The 20,921-nt window shown below is 37.8% G+C and overlaps 2 protein-coding genes and 1 long non-coding RNA gene across 3 annotated transcripts; 1 reads left to right on the top strand and 2 right to left on the bottom strand.

The window, feature by feature from the left end:
• Positions 1-359: 359 nt before the first annotated feature.
• LOC148721914 (uncharacterized) lies at positions 360-9,345 on the top strand. The gene is made up of 8 exons (XM_088735526.1): positions 360-565; positions 2,061-2,146; positions 2,648-2,677; positions 2,826-2,867; positions 3,017-3,109; positions 3,441-5,753; positions 7,027-7,092; positions 7,982-9,345. The coding sequence occupies exons 2-8, from the start codon at positions 2,089-2,091 to the stop codon at positions 8,065-8,067; spliced, it is 2,688 nt and encodes an 895-aa protein (XP_088591652.1). The 5' UTR covers positions 360-565; positions 2,061-2,088; the 3' UTR covers positions 8,068-9,345.
• On the bottom strand, positions 9,319-20,458 carry LOC111322807 (uncharacterized). The gene is made up of 13 exons (XM_022925990.2): positions 20,306-20,458; positions 18,975-19,042; positions 18,632-18,709; positions 18,300-18,392; positions 18,139-18,204; positions 17,670-17,750; positions 16,651-16,746; positions 16,321-16,386; positions 15,746-15,835; positions 15,455-15,535; positions 14,870-14,935; positions 14,204-14,288; positions 9,319-9,463 (listed from the first exon to the last, which is right to left on the bottom strand). Exons 2-13 carry the CDS (start codon positions 19,030-19,032, stop codon positions 9,430-9,432), a joined length of 894 nt encoding a protein of 297 aa, XP_022781725.2. The 5' UTR covers positions 19,033-19,042; positions 20,306-20,458; the 3' UTR covers positions 9,319-9,429.
• LOC148721913 (uncharacterized) lies at positions 11,770-14,197 on the bottom strand. Its single transcript, XR_015992337.1, has 2 exons — positions 12,478-14,197; positions 11,770-11,847 (listed from the first exon to the last, which is right to left on the bottom strand). It is a non-coding gene; the product is annotated as an uncharacterized LOC148721913 (long non-coding RNA).
• Positions 20,459-20,921: the final 463 nt, after the last annotated feature.

The following is a 20,921-nucleotide window of genomic DNA, read 5'->3' as shown; positions in this document are numbered from 1 at the left end:
GCGCAATGAGATTACTTGTTTCTGTTTCTATAAAAAAATTGATTTATGAAAAGGTTTGCAACTTACTTAGTTTACAACTCGGAGATTTTCGAATATCACTCAATAATGGCCCTGTCCGATATAGGAGTGTTCACCACTTGCATTGCTGAGCCAACAAAAGAAGCGCTGTATGTTTAATCCTCACGGTTCTATGAGTAGAGAATGGCACAAAACTGGCAGAGGAGGGGTGCATTAACTTGAGACCCAATTTTGACTCGGAAATTCATTTTCCTTCATCAACCAATCACAATCGTCCTTATATTTGAGTTGGGTTGATCAAGCTCCGTGAATGACACCAAAGATCAAGAACTGGTGCCGCCACCTGTTGAAGCTAACTATTGAAAATTTCCGGCATTTCTTCGATTTGAACACGGCTTACGTGATTTGAAATCCGCTATGAATCTGTAAGACGCCAAGAAGTATTTTGATGTTGATTTCGTCCCTTTCATTGTGGATTAACAAGTTTTGGGTAAAGTTATACACAAAGAAAAACCCTCTCTGAGGAATAATAGAGCGACTGACCAAGGTAAGTCACCAGTTGGTAAATTATATTTAAGTAGAAATTTCTTGTTTGCTTTCTGGTAGTGAAGGTTGTTTTAGACTGACCATTTTACCGTGATTTACAAGTTTCTGCCCTACTTGAAGTCAGTAGACTTGTCCTTCTGGGCTGAAACTACGACACCATTATGAATATAGTAAACACTTGAAGGGAACCAAAACCGTTGTAATTGTGGAACAAAGCTAAGACACGACAGCGTCATGAATCGTTTGTTCATAACTTCAACTGACTTTCTTTTCAACAACTCCAGAGGAAAAGTTTATAGCCATAGTTTAAAAATGCAAAAATGAAGATAATACGCTGCGTTTTGAAATTATTCATAGATTCAAACAGGGACACCACAATCGCCGCCCATCTGATATTTTGGTCCGACAGACAACTTCAATTGACAAATTGCCATATAAAGGTGGTCTGGGCTCATTTCCGTAACGCCTCGCATTTCGTGGCGAAGGCCACTCGGTCAGCAAATTGAAATTGTCAGATTAGTAAGAAGACGTTTTTAAGCCAGCGACTTTTGTATTTTATAGAATATTTAATCACGTGAAGTAAACAGATGAATCGAATTTTGCTCGCTGTTAGTGTGGAAATTAACTCTTGATTTTGAAAAAATACATATAATTTCGAAGTTATGTCTCCCTTCGTTTGAGAGACGGGTGTTGAATAGATTTAATCTGACTCTAACTGGAGATAATCACGTGAAGCTTTGACGTATGCTAAAATAAACAATGTGAAACTCAGATTACGCGTATTGAAAGCATACTGTTCGCACTTTCAGAAAAATCATCACATTTATAGTTCTTGAATTTTCACGTAAACGTTTGATATGTGTTTAAGTCAAGTAAAGAGGATTTTAGTCGAGTTCCATTGATCAAGCGCACTCAGTGGAAGGTTTTTCCTGCGCTGGTAAAATAAATGGTTTTTTCATAAAAGTCTTGATAAAATCAGATAAATGCAATGAATTTTAGCATAAAAATGTCACTCAGTCCTGCTATGGATGAGACATGATCGGTAAAACGGAGATAAATTAAGTGTAAGTCGAGAAATACTTGCTAAATCTGACAGAGTGAAAATGTGAACTGAAGTGGACGATGGCATACAACTTACCTGTAGCAACATAACAACAAACGACAGGTTTCTCACTATGTTTCATTAACGACCAGTTCTTGTTTACGACTGGACTCACTATGTGCAAAACTGTCCTCGTTTTTAGCCGGTTTTTCATTCATTTTAAAGAAATAAGAAAATTGTCTCTAAATAACAATAAAGTTGCTTCAGATCTTCAAGTTAGGTTTTGTTTTAAAATGTTTTTGAGGGTTTTAACATCTCATAGTGGGTGGTTTGTTTCGCCTTCCACTTTAGTTTTTGTAACTATAGGTCAAACAATGTATCCTTTGCCCGATGATTTAGAAAAGAGTCAGTCAGGATCCATGAACATGAATTACTCAACCTTTTCTTTAAACAGGTTTATCTTGAATGAGATAAGGAAAGAGATGAGGTTACTTTTCCTTATTTTTGTGATAGCCTGGATTTACCCACCGATTTATTCAGGTGAGATATTTACTGCTGATATACCCGTTTTCGTATCAACAATACTCCTACTTCATCTATCATGAGGACTGTTTATAAAGTCCAATATTCACTGCAAGAGGATTAAAATATGGTTTATTTTACTTGACATTCACAAAATACTGATTGATTTATTGATTTATATCAATCCTTCATCAATTGACTGATCTATTGACTGATTAATTGGCTGGTAGATTGAATGACGGATTGATTGACAAACCGTCGATGTCAGAAAGCCTTTCGAATCACATAAGTCTACGTGGAACCTAAAACAAGTCCAGCATGTGCAGTTTTTGTTTTTACACCACTCATTGAGAGGTGTAAAGATTTATTCGAGCGAGGTTTTGATTGTTCTTGCATCTGTATTTCTCATTTTTAATGCAAATCTTTCTTCAATGTTTCTTACTTCTTTTGATAGTCGTTATAGTCTTCAAGCTGTGAAAATTTTTTAATCTTCTCTTTGGTTGTTTCTTTTTATTTCAGCTCCGCCGTTTGACGTTCGCATTGGAAGAGGTAATGATGACTCACATTTGGTTCAATGCGTGTACTTAAATGAAATACTTTGATAATATTACATCTCAGTAATTTTGCTTTTCTCTCTTGTACCTTTCTTTGCTTTCATTATTATTCAAAACTTATAAAGATCTTGTTATAAACACAGAGCTCTCATCAAGACCTCATAAGAGACAGGTTGCATATCAAGGTGAGAAATTATCTTGTGCTCTACTTGAAAGTAAACGTGATACTTAAAAATCTGACCGGTAAATTATCATATTTAGTCGTTTTTGAATAGGAAAAATTCTGATTATCAGTAGTTCTTTTCTATAATTCTTCTCAATCTTCTTTTCATAGGATACCCAGGTTATCCAGGGTACACGTCTACCACGTCACAGAAGACTTCAAACCAGAAAGTTGCGACACAACAGACGGGCTTCACATCTTCACGTAAGTGTAGCATTTTTGGTCGCTGCTTGATTGATCGGGAGGATTTTTTACCTCCTCAGAAATTTTTTATACAAAATCAAAGCACCCCAATAAGGTAAGAGAGCTTGTGCCTTTGGTTCATATTTTCGTCTCACTCTTACACGTTTTACACATTGATTTCGTTTTGCACTATTTCCGCTGTTAACGTAAGATCACTCATTTTCAAACCGGAAGCTTCATACAAGTATTCCATATTCAAAATTTTGAATACTCTTAACAACCAGCAGGAAGCTTTAAGACCATCATAAAGACTTTTAATATGAGCTTCATCTTAAGTTGCTTTTTAAAACAGAAACCTTGAACTCAGCTGATTGGAACGGAAGTCCCGGAGCAACAATTGCCTCAACTTCGACAGCGCAGACAGGACAACAGCAACTAGCAACCCAAACCGGTGCTGAGGCTGTTTCAGTTCAGAACATCTATAACACTTCCTATCCTTCTTTGTCAGCTGCTGAAAATTCATACCTTAACAATAGCTCCTTTGCACAAGACGCGACACAATCATCAGGAAATTCATACAACAACACTTCAGCAGCTTCAGTTGCTACTAATTCAACCCTTGGCGACAGTTACCCCGTATACTATGTGTCAAGCTATCAAGAGCCGACTACACAGCAGTCGATTTCACAGCCTTCATCAAATGCAACGACAAATTCATCTCCTTCCTTATCTACACCAATAACTGCATCGTCAGCGCGTATTAAGGATGATAGTTATCCAGTATACTACGTGACTAGTCCTAACGGCGAAAGGCAACAAACACCTGGAAACAGCGATAACACCTCGATCCCTGAGAAATCAACAAAAACTGTTTTTCCAAATAATGGTACTGATAATTATCCAATCTACTATGTGAGCAGCTATAACAATGCCACCACTCAGAAAACAACGGCTGGTGCAGTCAACAGAACTGATGCTTCTGACAGTTATCCTGTCTACAATGTGGTCAGCCCTGAAGCAAGCAAGGACGGTGTGAGTGAACCATCAAATACCAAGGTTCCCAACTCACCCGTTACTTATAAAATAATTAACAGTTCTGTCCCTTCTTCAATGCCATCCACTAATGCCCATTCTACAGCTGGTAACAGTAACTATCCCACTGCTCCTATATCAGCACCGGTATCACCACCAGCAAATAGTGCCTATAACTATCCATCTTATCCTGCAGCTCCTGCTCCCTACGGTACAGGCAGCCCATCATCCTCGAAGCCCTACGGGTCCCCCGCAAGTGCTCCCTCTCCAGCAATATACCAAGGCTACGGAACATCATCAAACTCAGCGTATCGAGGGCCAGCGCCAGCACCAGCACCATATCCTGCACCAAGCTATTATAGGTACCCAGCCAGTCGACCATCTGCATCACTATCAGCAGTTCAGTCACATGCACAGGGTTCAAACAGCTACAATACTTCCACAGCTCAATCCCCAGTCGCAGCAACAGCAACAGCCCCAGAAACTGCCCCAGCTCCAGCTCAGGCTCCAGCTCCAGCTCAATCTTCATTTCCATCAGCCGTACAAACGCCTGCACAGTCTTCAACCAGCTCGTATGCTTCCACAGCTAAATCGCCAGCCCCAGCTCCAGCTCCAGCACCAGCTTCAGCTTTAGCCTCTTCTTCATCTTCATCAAATGTGCAGACATCTGCACAGGCTTCGACCAGCTCGTATACTTTCACACCTCAGTCCTCAGCCCCTGCCTCGGCTCCAGCGCCCACTCAAGCTCTAACACCGGCCTCAGCACCGGCTCCACCTCCAGCTCCTGCTTACCTTCAGGCTCCCGCCCCAGCACTGACACCAGCTTCAGCTTCTGCTTCAAATCCAGCTTCACCTGCATCTTCTCCTCAAATCTCAGGCGTGGCATCTCCTCCTCCTCTTTCCTCAGAAGCTAAATCCCCTTCTTTTTCGGTTGAAAATCAGACGACTTCTCCTGTTCAAGTCTTCAACACTCCCACCTCCCATTCTAACCTGAGCTCACAAGAAATTCTTAATTCGGAATACGAAAACGCATCATATGTCATCGCCACTCCTCCTGAAAAAGAAACAATCCTGTTTCTTCCTTCTCCTTCTTTTCCCCTGTCTTCACAAGCTACTGAATCAGCAAGTTCTAAAAACGCAAATAGTTCATCTTCTCAACAAAAGAATCAACCATCTCTTCTAAATGCCACTATTTCTAAACCCCAAGCTCTGGCCAATACAACAAAGATCATTGCCATTCCTGCTTCTAAGCCATTAGTCCCTTTAGTGGCTATGAATAATACCAACACAAAACAAACCTCAAGTGCTTCGCTGCCAATCATTCCCAAAAACATTAGTTTTCCTGTTTTCAGAAACATGACAGACATGTCTAACACATCTTTCGGTGAAGCTACTTATAGCCCTCTCCCAGCCCCAACGGACGGACCAATAATCGAGATACCACTAGCTTCTGAGCAACAGGTTCATTCCCCTTCAGTAGTCATGACGAAACCGCCTCCGTCGTACCTACCAACAAAACCTCCCCCTGCGGCTCATTCTGTGCCGGTGGTGACAAAACCCCCTGCTTCTTTTGGAGCCCATACAACTGCTAAGCATAAGGCGAAAGAGTGGGGCTTTGACGACAAGTATCTAGGTAGGAATATTTTGCACCTTTAACTATTGGTAGGGATTCCATTTTAATCTTCGTAAGAAGAAGAATACCCTAGAATCCACGTAATCTCCGCAATTAAAAAGTTTATATTGTGACCCTCTTTGGAAACTCCTCGGTATAACCTAACTATTCAAAAATTTTCTTGAAATGTGCTAAAGATTCGACTATGGAAAACACCTCTCCAAATCCTACCAAAGCCACCTCCTTGGATCACACTCAAGCAAATGATATTCTTAATCTAAACGGTAATGTTTTGCGATGACCAGAGAAGTAGCTGTGTTTGAAGCGCGCACTGTGATTCCCACAATTTAGCTACCCAGTGAGGTGATTTAAGTAGCGGCCTTCATTGCCTGGTTTTCAGCCCATTTTAAGGTGGCTGAACACAGTTTTTGCGCACGCTTTTGCTGATGCAATTCAGCGCGCGCACAGGGATTACAAAAAACAAACATGCCGTCAATAGAGCGGTCATTTTATTTACTCAACACGTACCCGCACTATCTGTGCTATATTTTTCTCTATAGTTGGCGCAGTGTATTGAAGACTTTAACCTTTTATTACAAAGATATGTTAGAAAAATTAACGGTGCAAAGAACCCAACAATTCTCAGCTTTTTCGTCGTTACCGAAAGAACCCAGTCAAATGCAGCGCATGCGTAGTAAGTAAAAAATTGCGATTGAATGGAAAATTACTTTCTCGGAAATATGCCTCTTTCTTGAGAACCACTCATTAGAATTTCACGAAATTTGGCACGAAAATACTTTAGTAAATAAGTAACTGGAGTATTGAAAAAAAGTTGATTTTAAACAAAGAAAATTCTAGAAAATCGAGCGAACCTTCAACAAGGGATAATTAAAGATCTCTCTGTTAAATTGTTCGCAAAATGGTGTTAACTAGTAAGTATCGTTACAAGCTCGTTGCATGCAAATTATAAAGAAAATCTAATGAATAGATTTTCTACAAAGAAACAAAACCGATATTAATTACCTGTTTATATCTATTCATGTCACCATACGTCAGCTTAACTATCAAAAAAATAAAGTTTGTGTTGTTAACTTGCTTGCTGCCAGTTTTGGCGACCGAGAGATCAAGGGTTTTTAGAGAAAATGGTGAAAGAAACACAGGTATCAAAAACTGTGTTTAGCCACCTTAATACAAGATTAGGTTATTGTTTGGAATTAAAAAAGGTAAGTAAGTAAGTTTCTACACATACTTACCATTGCGATTATTTGCTTTTTTTCTTTTTTGGTTTTTACAGCCTCTCAAAATAAACGTGCTCGCCATAGAAACGTAATATTTGACGGAATTGCCGGAGACAGTCAATGTAAGTATTTAAACAAAACAAAATTCATACAACAAGAGAACTTTGTCCTCAAATTTTTTATCAAATGAGCTTATTCATAAGTTAAGGTAAAGATCATAGACGACTTGCAGCTAAAATATTACACAGTTCATCTTGGTTTAAGAATGATAACCCTGATGTGATACTCCCTTGTCGAGGTTTGCGAGCATATCTTTTCCTCATCATGAAATATTTATTATCATATCCCAACAACGATTCTTTTCCTCTCATGCGGAAGGAAATACCTCTCTCCAAAACCCTGTAGATTGACACAGGCACATTACTAGCGAACCATAAGAGTTCCATGGCATACAGTGAAACACATACGGTGTGTCCATTGCGAATTCCCTTCGTCCATTTTTATTTGTAATAATTCATAAACATAAACTTCCTTTTCATCTTATCAGCTTTCAGCAACTATCAAATTTTCGTCCACTTTTATTTATTAACAAATGGTAAACACCACAGCGTACACTATTGAGTTATGGATGCACGCGGGAGGTTGCTAAGCACGAAAGAAACGTAAGAGCCGCTCGAGGCGATAGCCGAGAGCGACTCTAGCTTCTTGAGTGCTTAGCAAACCTCCCGCGTGCATCCACAACTCAATAGTGTACGCTGTGGTGTTTACCATTTGTTTTATAACATAACATTGATACATTGTAGCTAAAGAGTTCCCTTTTATTTAACAAATATTACGTGACCAGAAAAAACAGGTGCGCGCGGAAAAATAGTCTTTGCATTTGCTCACGTCAGCAGCGTACACCCATGGGCAAATGGGGGACTCTAAATTGACCAATCAGAGCGCGCGCTTTTACTTTAGTTATGTTATAATAATAATTATTATACAAAAAATTCCTTTTCATCTCATCAGCCTTCAGCAACTATCAAGTTTTAAGTCAGCAAGATGTATTCTTCCCAAGAAATGGAAGGAAACGAAGAAATGTACCCATCACTTAAACCTGTCGACTAAAAAGTGTCGATTAATAATCGCAGGGCAAGCGCAGAGACAAATATTTCAGTGGGGATCCTAATTGATCAAAAGTGACCATCACGTTTGCAAGGACGTAGAATATAAGTTTTGTAAATAACACTTCTCATAGTATATGTTTATATATCCCTTCCAGCATTCTAATGCAAATCCAGGATCTGATTTGGTGCAGTCCCAGCTATTTATATCTATTAGCCAACAGAATGGGAAGAAAACTCGGGTTTTCGCTGATAGACGTTTACTAAAAGTCACTATTAACCCGCTCTTGGAATCGAGTTATTGGGAGAAAAATGGAAAAAACTTAAAGAGTTCCTCTCGAGTTCAGTTCTCTTCCTGATTAGAGCTAGGACAAAAAAGTAATTCGAAAACTTTTAGTAATGTAGTTCAAAAGTATTTGACAGCTTAATACTTTAAGTGTGGTCATTCCCAAATCTTTCAGTCTGTTTAAGGAATTTACGAATGTTTGAGATATTAATGGTGAAAATTATATTTGTGACAACGGTTAAAGATGACAGATGTTTAATGGCAGTTCTAACTTATTAAGCACTTTTACCAGGTGCTTCCTTTAGAACATGTAGACTGTAACAAAACCTCTTTTAATCTTTTATCGAAATACACTGCATATTTCAACAGATTGTAGAAGAGGGAAATGCTATTCCCAAATGATGTATTTCTCTGAAGAGAAAGGAATTGCCGGTCTAAAACTCATGGCATATAGCAGCTATTAGGAAGTACATAACGCGGACATGACGATCTCAGTAAATCTCCCAATACCCTTAAGGACGTCGGGCTTGGACGTTGATTGAGAATGTTAGACAGAAAAGCATAAGACGCCTTTCTAAAGCTTCATAGTTTCTTTTAAAGTTTACGATCTTTCTTAAATTGCAGGTGTAAACGCATACATGAATATTCAAATGCCACAAATTTGGTCATACATGATATGCTTTGTGCATTACGTCTCGTTAAAACTGTTCATTTCTGCTTATAATCAAAAAATATATTTTCAACGTTCCTAGGGGATCCTGGAAACTCACCTACATGAGACAAACAGTCAATCTTTTTTATCACGTACCATGCATGAACATTAATTCCTCTTTCTGACGAATACATAATGCTTAATTATGAGAGCACTAGAATCTCGTTTAGGACCTACCAAACCCCTGTTAACTGTACTATTCCCTTTTGCTTCTGGATAATACTTTTGCACCACTCTCCATAAATAACAAAATAAAGTTGTTTATTCCATCTCCCTTTGTCAGAAATTTGATATATACATGTATACATAGTTCAGAAATCATTTTATGTAACCACGATTATCAATGTCATCCATATCAAAGGACTCGTAGCTTTTTCTTTAATGTTTCCCTGTAGGCAAGACAGTTAAAAAAACATATTTCAGAACATATCACTTAAGAGAGGATATCAACATCCATCGAACAAGTTTGAAATATAGTGGCAAGTCGCCCAAAATTCGTTTTCTTTCCTACTTTCATATTTTCTAATAATTTTGGTGTAGTTTTTTTGTGAAAAATATAGTTGAGTTTTCGAGAAATGATTTTTTTTTCGTTCGACCGCTCGATTATGCAAATTTTCACCGTGAATATTACCCGAGTTGTGTGACCTCGTGTAACGAATACACTTGACCTCCGGTATTTCTGTCAACATAATCCTTTGTTTTATCATCTAAACTTAATCCCCTATCATTATTGAAGCTGGCAAAGAAACATTTATATTTTAGTGAATATTTTTGTCCGACATACTTTTTCTATGTCGAAAAGTAGAATAAAGACAAAGATAGTTTTAGCAATGACCGATATGACAGAATCTACTGAGCTTCTAGCTTTTAAGATACAAAAGGATGGTTATCATGAGTTACTTTAAAAATTTTCTTGTGTATTTGTGTTGTTCCATCTTGAAATGAACTCAAAGTCGGGCAAAATTTACTTGCTAGCGACCATGAAATAAATATGGTGTGCCTACTTGTCGCCACCGTCTGCTGGCATAAATCACCACAATTTGTAAAAAAATCTGACATAACATTCTTACCTTGTTTAATTATGATTTTATTAGCTGTTTCGATTATGATGTTACGTTTGGTTATTACTTTTTTCCAGGTTTTGCAATGTGTTCTCCCCTCCCCCATTTATATTATAAGATTGTCACAATAATTGATACCGACACAAATGAATATTTACCCTGTATAAAGATTTTTGTTTATGTTGAATTGAAAATATTAGAACGTGTGCTTTTTGTGGTCACTAATCGTTGTTTCAGTGGTAGCGAAGCAGTCAAAAGCGGGTCGTTGCTTCAACGCTATTGAAATTTGTAGTATACAGACAGGAGAGTAAAGCGTGATGCTCTAGGAATAAAATGTTACATGATATCGGAATGAGTTTTGTTCAAGAACGAGTTCATCCCGGTTGCCACATGATACCAAGGTAAAATTTATTCGAAACGAGTAATTTTTGAATAAGTTTATTGGGATTTTCATTTCAGAACGAAACATTCATTCTGGACGACCTTTTGTACCTGAATAACGTAAACGCTATACGACAATCATATCTGCAGAGTCTTTCTGGGTTTCAGTTTCGACATTTTGAGTGCCTTTTTTCTTTGCTGTCTCCCGCGGAAAGAAGCTTGTTGATTTGCTGAGATGTCAAGTTATCCTCTACTTTAAAAATTGGTTCGCCACCTGGGAGTCTTGCCTTTCGCATGGAGTTCGACACAGATACAGGATCCACCTTTTGACCAGTTTGATTACCAGCGTTATAAATGTGAAGCAAGTAGTCTGTCTGTATTTGGATAGTCACTTGTAATGCTTGGAACTTTTAAGGGCCAGCTTTATCAGAGACATAAGGAACATTAGTCGATGCACCTTCTTCAAGTTGAGCTGCAATTTTAACATAGCCTTGTCGTAAAGGGTTTCACGCTCTAGAACATATTGGTGTTTACCGCAATCGAGGTGGTTCTGAAGGGACGGAAGTCTTTGGTATGACTTGATACAATCCTCTTCTGTACAAAAGAACAAGCTCTGCTCCTCTGAGTCGGAATTCCTCTGGTGTGTCAGTTATCTGATCACTAGGTGACTTGTCTCAGCTGAAACTCTTCGTCTTACGTTAACGTCAGTGAATGATACATTAGAACAGTGTGTGTATGTGGCTTGGAATGTCAAGGTCACTCCAAGGTAACCATTTGCCAGGTCCAATGTCGTACGCTCTCCAAACTCAAACATCCTCTCCACTAAATGTCAAATTACTGAGGAAACTAATTCTACACACGGTAGTAAGTAGCCTACTTACCGGAGCCAAGTTGTATGAATTTTCCAGATACCTTGAATATTATCCGTGAAACACGCTTGCCAATTTCCCCATCGCCTTTTGGAATCGACGCCTTCACCATGGCCGGACACTTCTTTTGGCACTCTACATCTACTATTGAAACCACGTCTCCACCCAACACCGAGATTTGATCCATGAGTGGGGCAAATTGTCAAATCATCGATATCTCTCGGCGTCCTGAAGATGCCGGCTCGCGACAAAATCAGATCAACTTCATTTTTTGGAACTGAAAACTTGTAACTCCGCAGGGGAACGACTTGAGATTTACAACTTCGGTCTTCTCGATGTGACCGAGGCAGGTTCTGATGTTGTTATTTGAACAACGAGACAGACTTATAGCCACAATAAAATTTATTTATACAGGAAAGTACAAAAGAAATAATACTGATAAAAAGAAAGGGTGATTGCAAGCTAAAAGAAATAATAAATGACAAATAACAAATCGATAATTTAAAATAATGAAATAAAACAATTAGTAAAAAATACAATCGATTGTCATACAATAGCAAGGCACTAACAAGACAATTTTAAAGCATTGCATGACAGAACAGTAATCATTTTGTGACACTTAAAAGACTTAATCCTATTAACCAAACAAAGAACTATTGAATGGTGGGCTATTCTTAGAATTATACATGAAATGACTGAAAACAAGTCAATACTGATAAAACAATAGCTCAAAACAACATAACATTAGATAAGACTAATTTCGATCACAATTTCATATTGTCCTTCGACTTAAAACTAGGAAGACTGGCAAAATCTTATTCAGTGACAGGCCAACATCTGTCATTACTGATGAACTAAACAATGAAGACTGTAGTGAAATATCTGATTTCACCAATGAACTTTAAGTCAAGTATACAGATAAATGCAATGTTCTGAAAGCTGAATACAATCTTGACACATTTTGAACATGAATCAACTAATATAAGGATTCAAGCAAAGACTAAACAATTAGATTGAGATAAGTACAGATGAACCATATTATTCTTGAACTCAAACTGTAAGACATACAATAATAGGTCAAATGTGACATACCAAATCCTCAGTAAAATAGGTCACTAACTTGAGGTTACATGTACTGGAGTTACTTTTTTGTGACCAAGAGGTTCTGAGCCTGTAAGTGCTGGTCTTGACACTCTGAACTACTGAGTTAAACTAACTAACTGTACTTCTTTTATAAGGAATCGAACAATAGCAGGAAATTCTCTAAAAATTTTGCAAGTTAGGTGTGATCATTCTAAAGGAAATTTATGATGCAAATCCTGTGTGTATGATAATTTGGTTATCATAGGAAATAGTTTCTGAACATGTAATTCTAAAATTATAACAAAAAATATTGCAATGTCATGCACAATTGTGAGCCTGGTCACATCGATAACATAACCCACAAGCTCCATCAGCGAACGATTTAAATGAACAGCAAATCTCCATGTTAGCATTTAAGATGAGACGCTTATACAACAGATCCACCCGCTAAATTAGTATGTAGCTAGTCAGTCAAATTGACCTTGTAAACATTCTCTGACTTACGCCGGCAAAAGAATCATTGATGAATCTAGACATTTTAGTTTTCTGAATACAGAAGTTCCTGGAAGGTTTTTCTAGATATCATGCAAAGAGGAAAAAAAAATCTCTTGGTATTTCGGAGGTTGATCCCTCTTTGAATTTATGTGTCACGCTTAACTGATAAGATAAGATATAGAAGATATGTAAACTGGAACTCAGCTCTGGCTAAAATGTGGTAGAACATGAGATCATCGAAACAGCTATTAAAATCCTAAATAACCAGGATAAGATTGTTATGTTAGATTTTTTTCGCAAATTATAGTGATTTATGCCATTAAACGGTGGCGACAAATAGGCATCATGTATATTTCATAGTCGCTAGCAAGTAATTTTTGCCCGACTTTGAGTTTGTCTCACGTTAGAATAATACAAATACACAAGGAAATTTTTACAGTAACTTTATAACCATCCTTTTGTATTTTAAAAGCTAGAAGCTCAGTAGATTCTATAATATCGGTCATTGTTAAAACTGTCTCTGCCTTGATGTTACTTTTCGACATAGAAAAAGTATGTCGGACGAAACTATTCACCAAAAAATAAATATTTCTTTGCCAACCTCAGTAATGACAGGGGGTTAAGTTTAGATGATGAAACAAAGGTTTATGTTGTCAGAAATACCGGAGGTCAAGTATATTCGTTGCACGAGTTCACACAACTCGAGTAACATTCACGGTGAAAATTTGTATATTTGAGCGGTCGAACTAAAAACATCATTTCTCGAAAACTAAACTATATTTTCACAAAAAAACTACACCACAATTATTAGGACATATTGGGCTACAAAATATGAAAGCAGGAGTGAAAGTAAATTTTGGGTCACTTGCCGCTGTTTCTCTGATGCGTGTTGACATTAGCTCTTAAATCTTTTTATCAAGCCACCAAGAGAACCAACCACTCAGATAAGGGGTTTTATCAATGATCCCAACCACTTATGGAGTTTTAACAATGAGGATTATCTAAAACGCTTAGTGAGAGGTAGTCTTTTGATACGCGATGCTAGTTAATTCCAGATCTTTGTATATCATTCATTATATCTATGATCTAACACCATTTTATTGGTTTCTTTATCGTGCCTAACTGATTCCCGTTACAATCTTTTTGTGTCCCTTAAATACTTAAAAACGATAAATAGAGGGAAAGGATGTACTACAACTAGGTGAATCTAAAACCTAGTTGCAGACCTTTTATTCATTACCCTGTTTTTGTGTCCTTCTCTTCTGCTGATCTCTTGCTGTGATTGACCAAAATGTGTTGCCGGGTGAGTACCGTGCTACTTCCGCCTGCGAAAAAAAAAATAAAAATCAACAAGAGCTTAGCGTAATAAGCGCGATATGCATGGCAAGAGATGAAGTCTTGACTGATTGCTTGACGATTATTTCGCCAGATAACATTAAAGTTTACTTGGTTGTACCTCTCATGTCATCATGAGGGGAATAGCAGTTTTATTCAAACCAACTATACTGACTGTAAGGTGCTTACTGTGGTAAAAAAAAAGTAGATTAACAAATGGTCTTAATTCGGTTTATGTGACGGTGACGGGTTGGCGGCTAAAAGCCTGAGATGGCAAAGCCAATCAAAACTCTAGAATTGCATTTTAGATCTAGATTTTTATTCCCCTGAGATCTGACTCAACATCGGATCTATCACTGCAGTCGAGCAATCAGGTGAAAAACGAAAACCAAAGGTGCTTGTTTGTTCGCATTTCTCCCCAGTCGAGGCAGGTTATAAGTATTCTCATTATCTTATTTTAAAAATTTTCTCTGTTCTGATTTGCCAATCTGTAGACGTTGGTTTTATTGTCACTACAATCATGGGAAGGCCCTCTTATGCCCATTGTATAAATGGAGATTTGTTTGCTTACCGTAAGGATCTCCACCAACAGAATCAAAATAAACATTTCGGTGTCTTGCGGCATAGTTTAACCTAGCTGTCAACAGAATCGTCATTATTAACACCAATGTTAGATATGAATTAAGTCACAACCAGCTGAAGAGGGAAGTCAGGCATCATTATGTTTGTTATCGCCTCTGAAGGGTTTTAGCCAACAGTCGCGATATTTTCAATAAAAATTTACGTCCAGTGTATACGTGGCATTTTCGCATTACTAAAAATTAAAGAAACACCGCGGCCCAGCGCAAACATTTTGATTGAAGGCAGTCGAAAAAACCGATTAAAATAACCTGTACGATCGATTAAAAACTCCATTAACCAGTAGTGTTTACAATTACAACCACCTACCACCTCTCCCTGAGTAACAAAACTCTTCCCAACATAGTTTAACCTAGCTGTCAACAGAATCGTCATTATTAACACCAATGTTAGATATGAATTAAGTCACAACCAGCTGAAGAGGGAAGTCAGGCATCATTATGTTTGTTATCGCCTCTGAAGGGTTTTAGCCAACATATAGGTAACTTGAAAGCAGTAAATTGTTATAATTCCTTACCAATGCCATCTCTTTTCACGGTCTCTTGCACGTTTGAAGGACTAGATTGTACTGCTGGATAATATTGACTGATAGCTCCGGCTGATAAAAAGAATCGCAGAAAAAAAAAATCTAAGAATTGATCAGTTGATTTCCAGAAAGAGAATCAAGATCACTCTTAGAGGTGGAACTTAGTTAAATAAGATGTTGGAGTAATTCTTAAAACTCACATAAATCTGTATTGTATTTTTATCACCTTGAGAAGTTACCCTGAAAGTTTGATTTACTGCTTAATGCTTAATAAACACTCACCAGCTAGTGATAATTCTCCTTGTGAAACAGATCTTCTCTTTTTGTGATTAACGGCAATATGTGAACGAGTCAGAACAGGGCTGCTGTGACCTGTTTGAAAAATAAGGTGAGACAAGAGTGAAATTTACTCAGGGCAGTTTAAGCCCGTCATACCGTGTAGTACCGGTCATCTTTGAAGTTTTTCAATGCTCAAAGGCAGGGACCATAGAGAATGATAACATGTCTGACTGGCACGATTCCTTCATCTGATAGAGAATAAATACACTTTCCCAAGAAATATAAATTTAAGCACATTTCCCTTTAACAAGACTGGCTACTTTTCGTCCTCTTTTGAAATCGACGGTGATCTAAAATCAATATTAGGGGAATTACGTGAAGAATAAGGCTTCTTGGGTGGGCGTAGTCTCTTGGGTCATACCCCTCTTTTGTATGAATAATAAAACTACGCTCTCACTTGTTTATGTCAAAATCGCACCTTTTTACTTTCTTTGACGCATTTATTTGAATAGCGTTTAACAAAACTTTTTGGCCTATGACCAGAAAGAAACCTACATGTTTTGCTCTTACTTACTTACCATATGGATCTCCTCCAACAGTGTCGAAATATACGTTGCGATGTCTGGCGGCGTGATTCAGTTGTTCTGCATTATTAAACGAAAGAAAAATGTATCAGAGGGATCTTTGAGACCGCTTCTATAATTATGAAGTTACTTCCCTCAATATTTACACCTACAAAAGGACGCCCCTCCTATTGCCAGTTTTCGTGTAAATTTTAGCAATTAAGACTGGTTCTGAAACGGAGATGGGTTTTTGAAAACGGTTCTCACTTTTAGTCTCTTTGCGCTACAAAAACTAAGTGACTAGGGGCAGAGAGCAACATCATCGAGAAAGGCCTGTAATCATACCAATGGTGTATCTTTTGTCATCAGCTGGGTGCCTTCCTCCAGTGATTTGTTCTTCAAAGAAAGCTGAAGGAAGCTGACTTCCTCCAAACGTTTGAGCTAAAAGCCAGGAAAATAAATATCTCAATAAATTATGTAATTCTTAGAGACCAATTTCGAGATAAAGATTAGCGATAAAAAAGCACGACGTTTCGACCTCTCCGAACTCATTTTCAAGTAAGTTAAAGTTTTCTAAATTAGTATTGGGCAAAAATGTGGCGAACACTAAAATGTGATAAAATATGTAAGAAAGTGCTAAACATTGCCACATTTTAGCGTTCGCCATAGTTTTACCCATTTCAATTTTTTCTACATTTTTACGCTTATTTAGAAAACATTTTACTCACTTGAAAATGACCTCGGAACGGTTGAAACGTCGTGCTTTTTTATCCTTAAATAAATATCACTTAAAATTTTATAGGAAATTATAATGCAATAGAGAAAACCCGAGCCCCAGATGGGACTTGAACCCGCGACCCTCCGAGATCTAGTCGGATGCTCTAACCACTGGAGACTCTATGGTGAGCAAGGGTCAATTTGTGGGCCTCGACTGGAACCCCATCGCGCGGCTACATAGCCAAGTATTGGTCAGCGCCTGTGAAACTCACTAACAGCATCACGCTGTCACATTAAAGCATATCAAGATGCGGCCAACCAACCTCCAAAGTGAGCATGTAAAGATGAAACAATTTTAGTGTAATAGAAAAGTCCGAGCCCCAGATGGGACTTGAACCCACGACCCTCCGTGATCTAGTCGGATGCTCTAACCACTGAGCTACTGGGGACTCTATGGTGAGCAAGGGTCAATTTGTGGGCCTCGACTGGAACCGCATCGCGCATGATATAATGATACTTATCTTAGTACCCTGTAGTCTGAATAGTGTACCACGTGATACATGACGAGATGACGAAACTCACAGCGAAGTCCAATCTTTTAATTTCATCTCCCCATCTCCTCAACTACATGTATAGGACCTACTAACCTGATTCGGGCTGCATAATTGATCTCTTTTTCTTGTGACTGACAGCAATATGTGAGCGAGACAGCACTGGACTACTGTGACCTGTTTCGTGGGTACAAAAATTGTAGTATTTTGTGTCAAAGCAACTTTATTTCACACCTCCACACTCTCTAAACTAATCCTATTCTTCCTCATCTTGCTTTCTTTAATTCAGCTGCAATAAGGTTTGAGATATTCAGCCAAAACAGGAAGCACGAGGAAAAAGATGTAAAAATTTTGATGCAAAATGTAATGCAAGAGTTTAGCTTAATTCTCATTTTTCCGGGTGATTTCGATTCTTATCCTTATTCTTTTATAACATCATCAAAAGTGACCCGTTTAAAAGTATTGAAGAGATGATGATATACCTGAAGAAATTCCTCACTTTTTTTCAGCTCAATAAATGTAATTGGTACAAGTTGGCAGTTTAAATTGAGAGTGATTCACTCACCATATGGGTCTCCCCCAACGGTATCGTAGTATACATTGCGATGTCTCGCTGCTAGGTTAAGTTGTTCTGAGGAAAAGATTCAGTTAAAAGATATCAAATCGTAAAGATAAGAAGTGCAAGAAAAAAGTTATTGCATGGCGATAGCAAAAATGTTGATGTACCAATAGTGTATCTCTTGTCGTCATTTGGATGTCTTCCTCCAGTGATTTGCTCCTCAAAGAAAGCTGAAGGGAGTGGATTTCCGATCGTCTGACCTTAAAAAAAGAATAAACATGCTCCATGGCATTTGGATATTTCAGTTGTCCTGCTTTACATGATTTAAACCGGTAATTGCAATTAAGCTCGACCCATTTTCGTTTAATTTCCTGGCCAGACGAACATAAAATGGTCAAACGGCACACAATAAACGTACTACACTCTTCCCACCATTACTTTCATGGGAAGTTCGACGACTCTTCTCATCTTTAGGTACACTGGTATGCGAAATACCTACCAATATTTGCAGGGTCTGCTATTCCACTTTTTTTTAATTCATTCATTCCATTTTGACCGGCGTACGGTATTTCCAAACCTGAAGAAAATGGCTGTTTATGAACCCATAGCTTTTCAAAAGATGGCTCGGTAATTAGATTAATAGAATGAAACGCACTTGAAATGGTACCATATCCTGCCCAATATTAAAATAAATCTAACCAAGGGGAAGTAAGTTTGAAGTTACCCCTCACTGAAGTGAATGTATAAAAGAATCAAAATAGTATAAATTCTCGAGATTTTCTATTTTCATCTTAGCTTCGTCCAGTGACTGCATTTTTTTCTGGTATTTCTTCCCTTCTTACCTTTGCAAAAGGCAACAGCTCCACACAATATGCTGATAATGGGTATAAAAATCCCCATTTTGGCGTACCTATTTGTATTGGAATAGTAAAAAGTAGAGTTAATATTTGAGGTCAAAAGTCATTCCTTTGGCTGGCCCTCCCTTATTGCTCTCCCTTGACTTAGTCGTCCATCTTTATTGGTTTTCTTTGTTCACTGCTGCTTAATTGCTCTACGGAATCATCTTTCCTCAATAGTTTACCATAAAATCTCTACAAAACATATGAAAACCGAACGATCATTTTTTGGGAGGTATGTTAATTAATGAATTGCGAAAAATATTTCCATGAAAGCTATAATAGCTTTAGTAACCAGATAAGCCCCATAATGGTTTCTCCGAGTTGCTCATCTGTCCAATGTGCGAATCTGCCTCTTCGTAATCAGTCCTGTCGGTAAGTTAATAGCTAAAAAATCCAACAAATACTCCCATGAATTTTTTAACATCCTTGACAATCTAACACACAGCATTCAATTTAGAAGAAACTTCCGGTAATCATACACCGATGCTTGCCTTCCTCTATAAATTTATTGTCGTTTCAGCGACATTTTTCAGAGTTTAAGGCAATATAATGGTCCTTCATTTACTTTGATATTTTCTTACGATGGTTTTCTTTGCATAACAGAGCAGCACCAGACACACAGGTAGTTTGTTGATTATGTAGTCACTGGTAGAAACTAAGGTCTGCAAACATAGGTGAATTGACCAGTTCAGGAGCTTTAAATGTGGCTCGATCAGTTCGATCTCCTCCAGGCTGTTTTGCATGTACTTATTTATCTCATGGATCAAAACTTAAAGGTCAATCTATGATAAGCAGGCTCACTGTGGAAAGTGTATCTCACCTTATGATATTTGAACAAATCTGTTGGTATGGTTCAATTTGATCATTCACCAAACACATTTCATTTCGAGATGGTACTTAAGAATATAGATATCATATCGTGATAAGTATTCTCTCTTCAAACAGACCGGCTCCTCCAATTGATGTACCTTGTACTCAACAAATAACTCAAAGAAATGTATCGCTACTCATAGATTCAGTCTCTGGGATGCCGTTATTTTAATGATTTCCTCCCAGATTTTCTACTACTTACGATTAAACAAAAAAATTATACATGAAGATAAGACCTGAATTGATAAAAGTAAAATAGCGAAATACTGTGTGCAATTATATTGGCCATAACAACATTTATAAAATTCGGACAGTCCAATATCTACAAGAACCCGGTCACCGGTTAATTTCGGATTCCTTCTCAATGGTAAACAAAAATATGAATTCTTCTGATGATCACTTACCGAATGTTGTCCCCTTCAAAATTGTGATCAGATAATTCAAGTTGATTTTCTGTTCGGATTTCACCCGCGGAGAAACTCGTCCAAAGATCTGTTGATGTTCCCCAGCGGACCGTGTCGATGTTAGTTTTATCATGGTGGCTTACCACAAGCAAGCGTTCCTATTGGTTGTGCATTAAACTTCTGTCAAACAGGTATGACTTTTACGTATCACGGATGGTGTGTCAATAATATCAATATCCTTGTTTGAAAATGACGTGTTTGTAAATCTTTTGGACACTGATTACCTCTCCTCAATCTCTCTCGTTCTCTTTGAGGAACAACTCCTCGAAGTCCAAACTTTGCAAATGTGGCTTTTCGCTACATTCCGATTTTATAGGCTATCGTTTCCGTATCGTTAGTGTAGTTTAAACAGTTGTACATGTGTCCAGAGGGGTGAGACACTTCTAGGATGAAGATTTTTTGTTTGCCTTTCTTCTGACGCTAATACCACAAATTTAAAAAAGTGTGCTTATAACTTTGAAAAGTTAATAACCCTTCATCTCTTTCAGTTGACCATAATACTATGTAACTGTGTTATAGGAGCTATGAAACGATTTTCGCATCTTAAAAACTGTCG

This window comes from Stylophora pistillata, chromosome 10, assembly GCF_964205215.1.
Source record: "Stylophora pistillata chromosome 10, jaStyPist1.2, whole genome shotgun sequence".
Classification (NCBI taxonomy): Eukaryota; Metazoa; Cnidaria; class Anthozoa; order Scleractinia; family Pocilloporidae; genus Stylophora; species Stylophora pistillata.
Note: the sequence above shows the minus strand (reverse complement) of the source record. Positions and strands in the feature narration are given on the sequence as shown.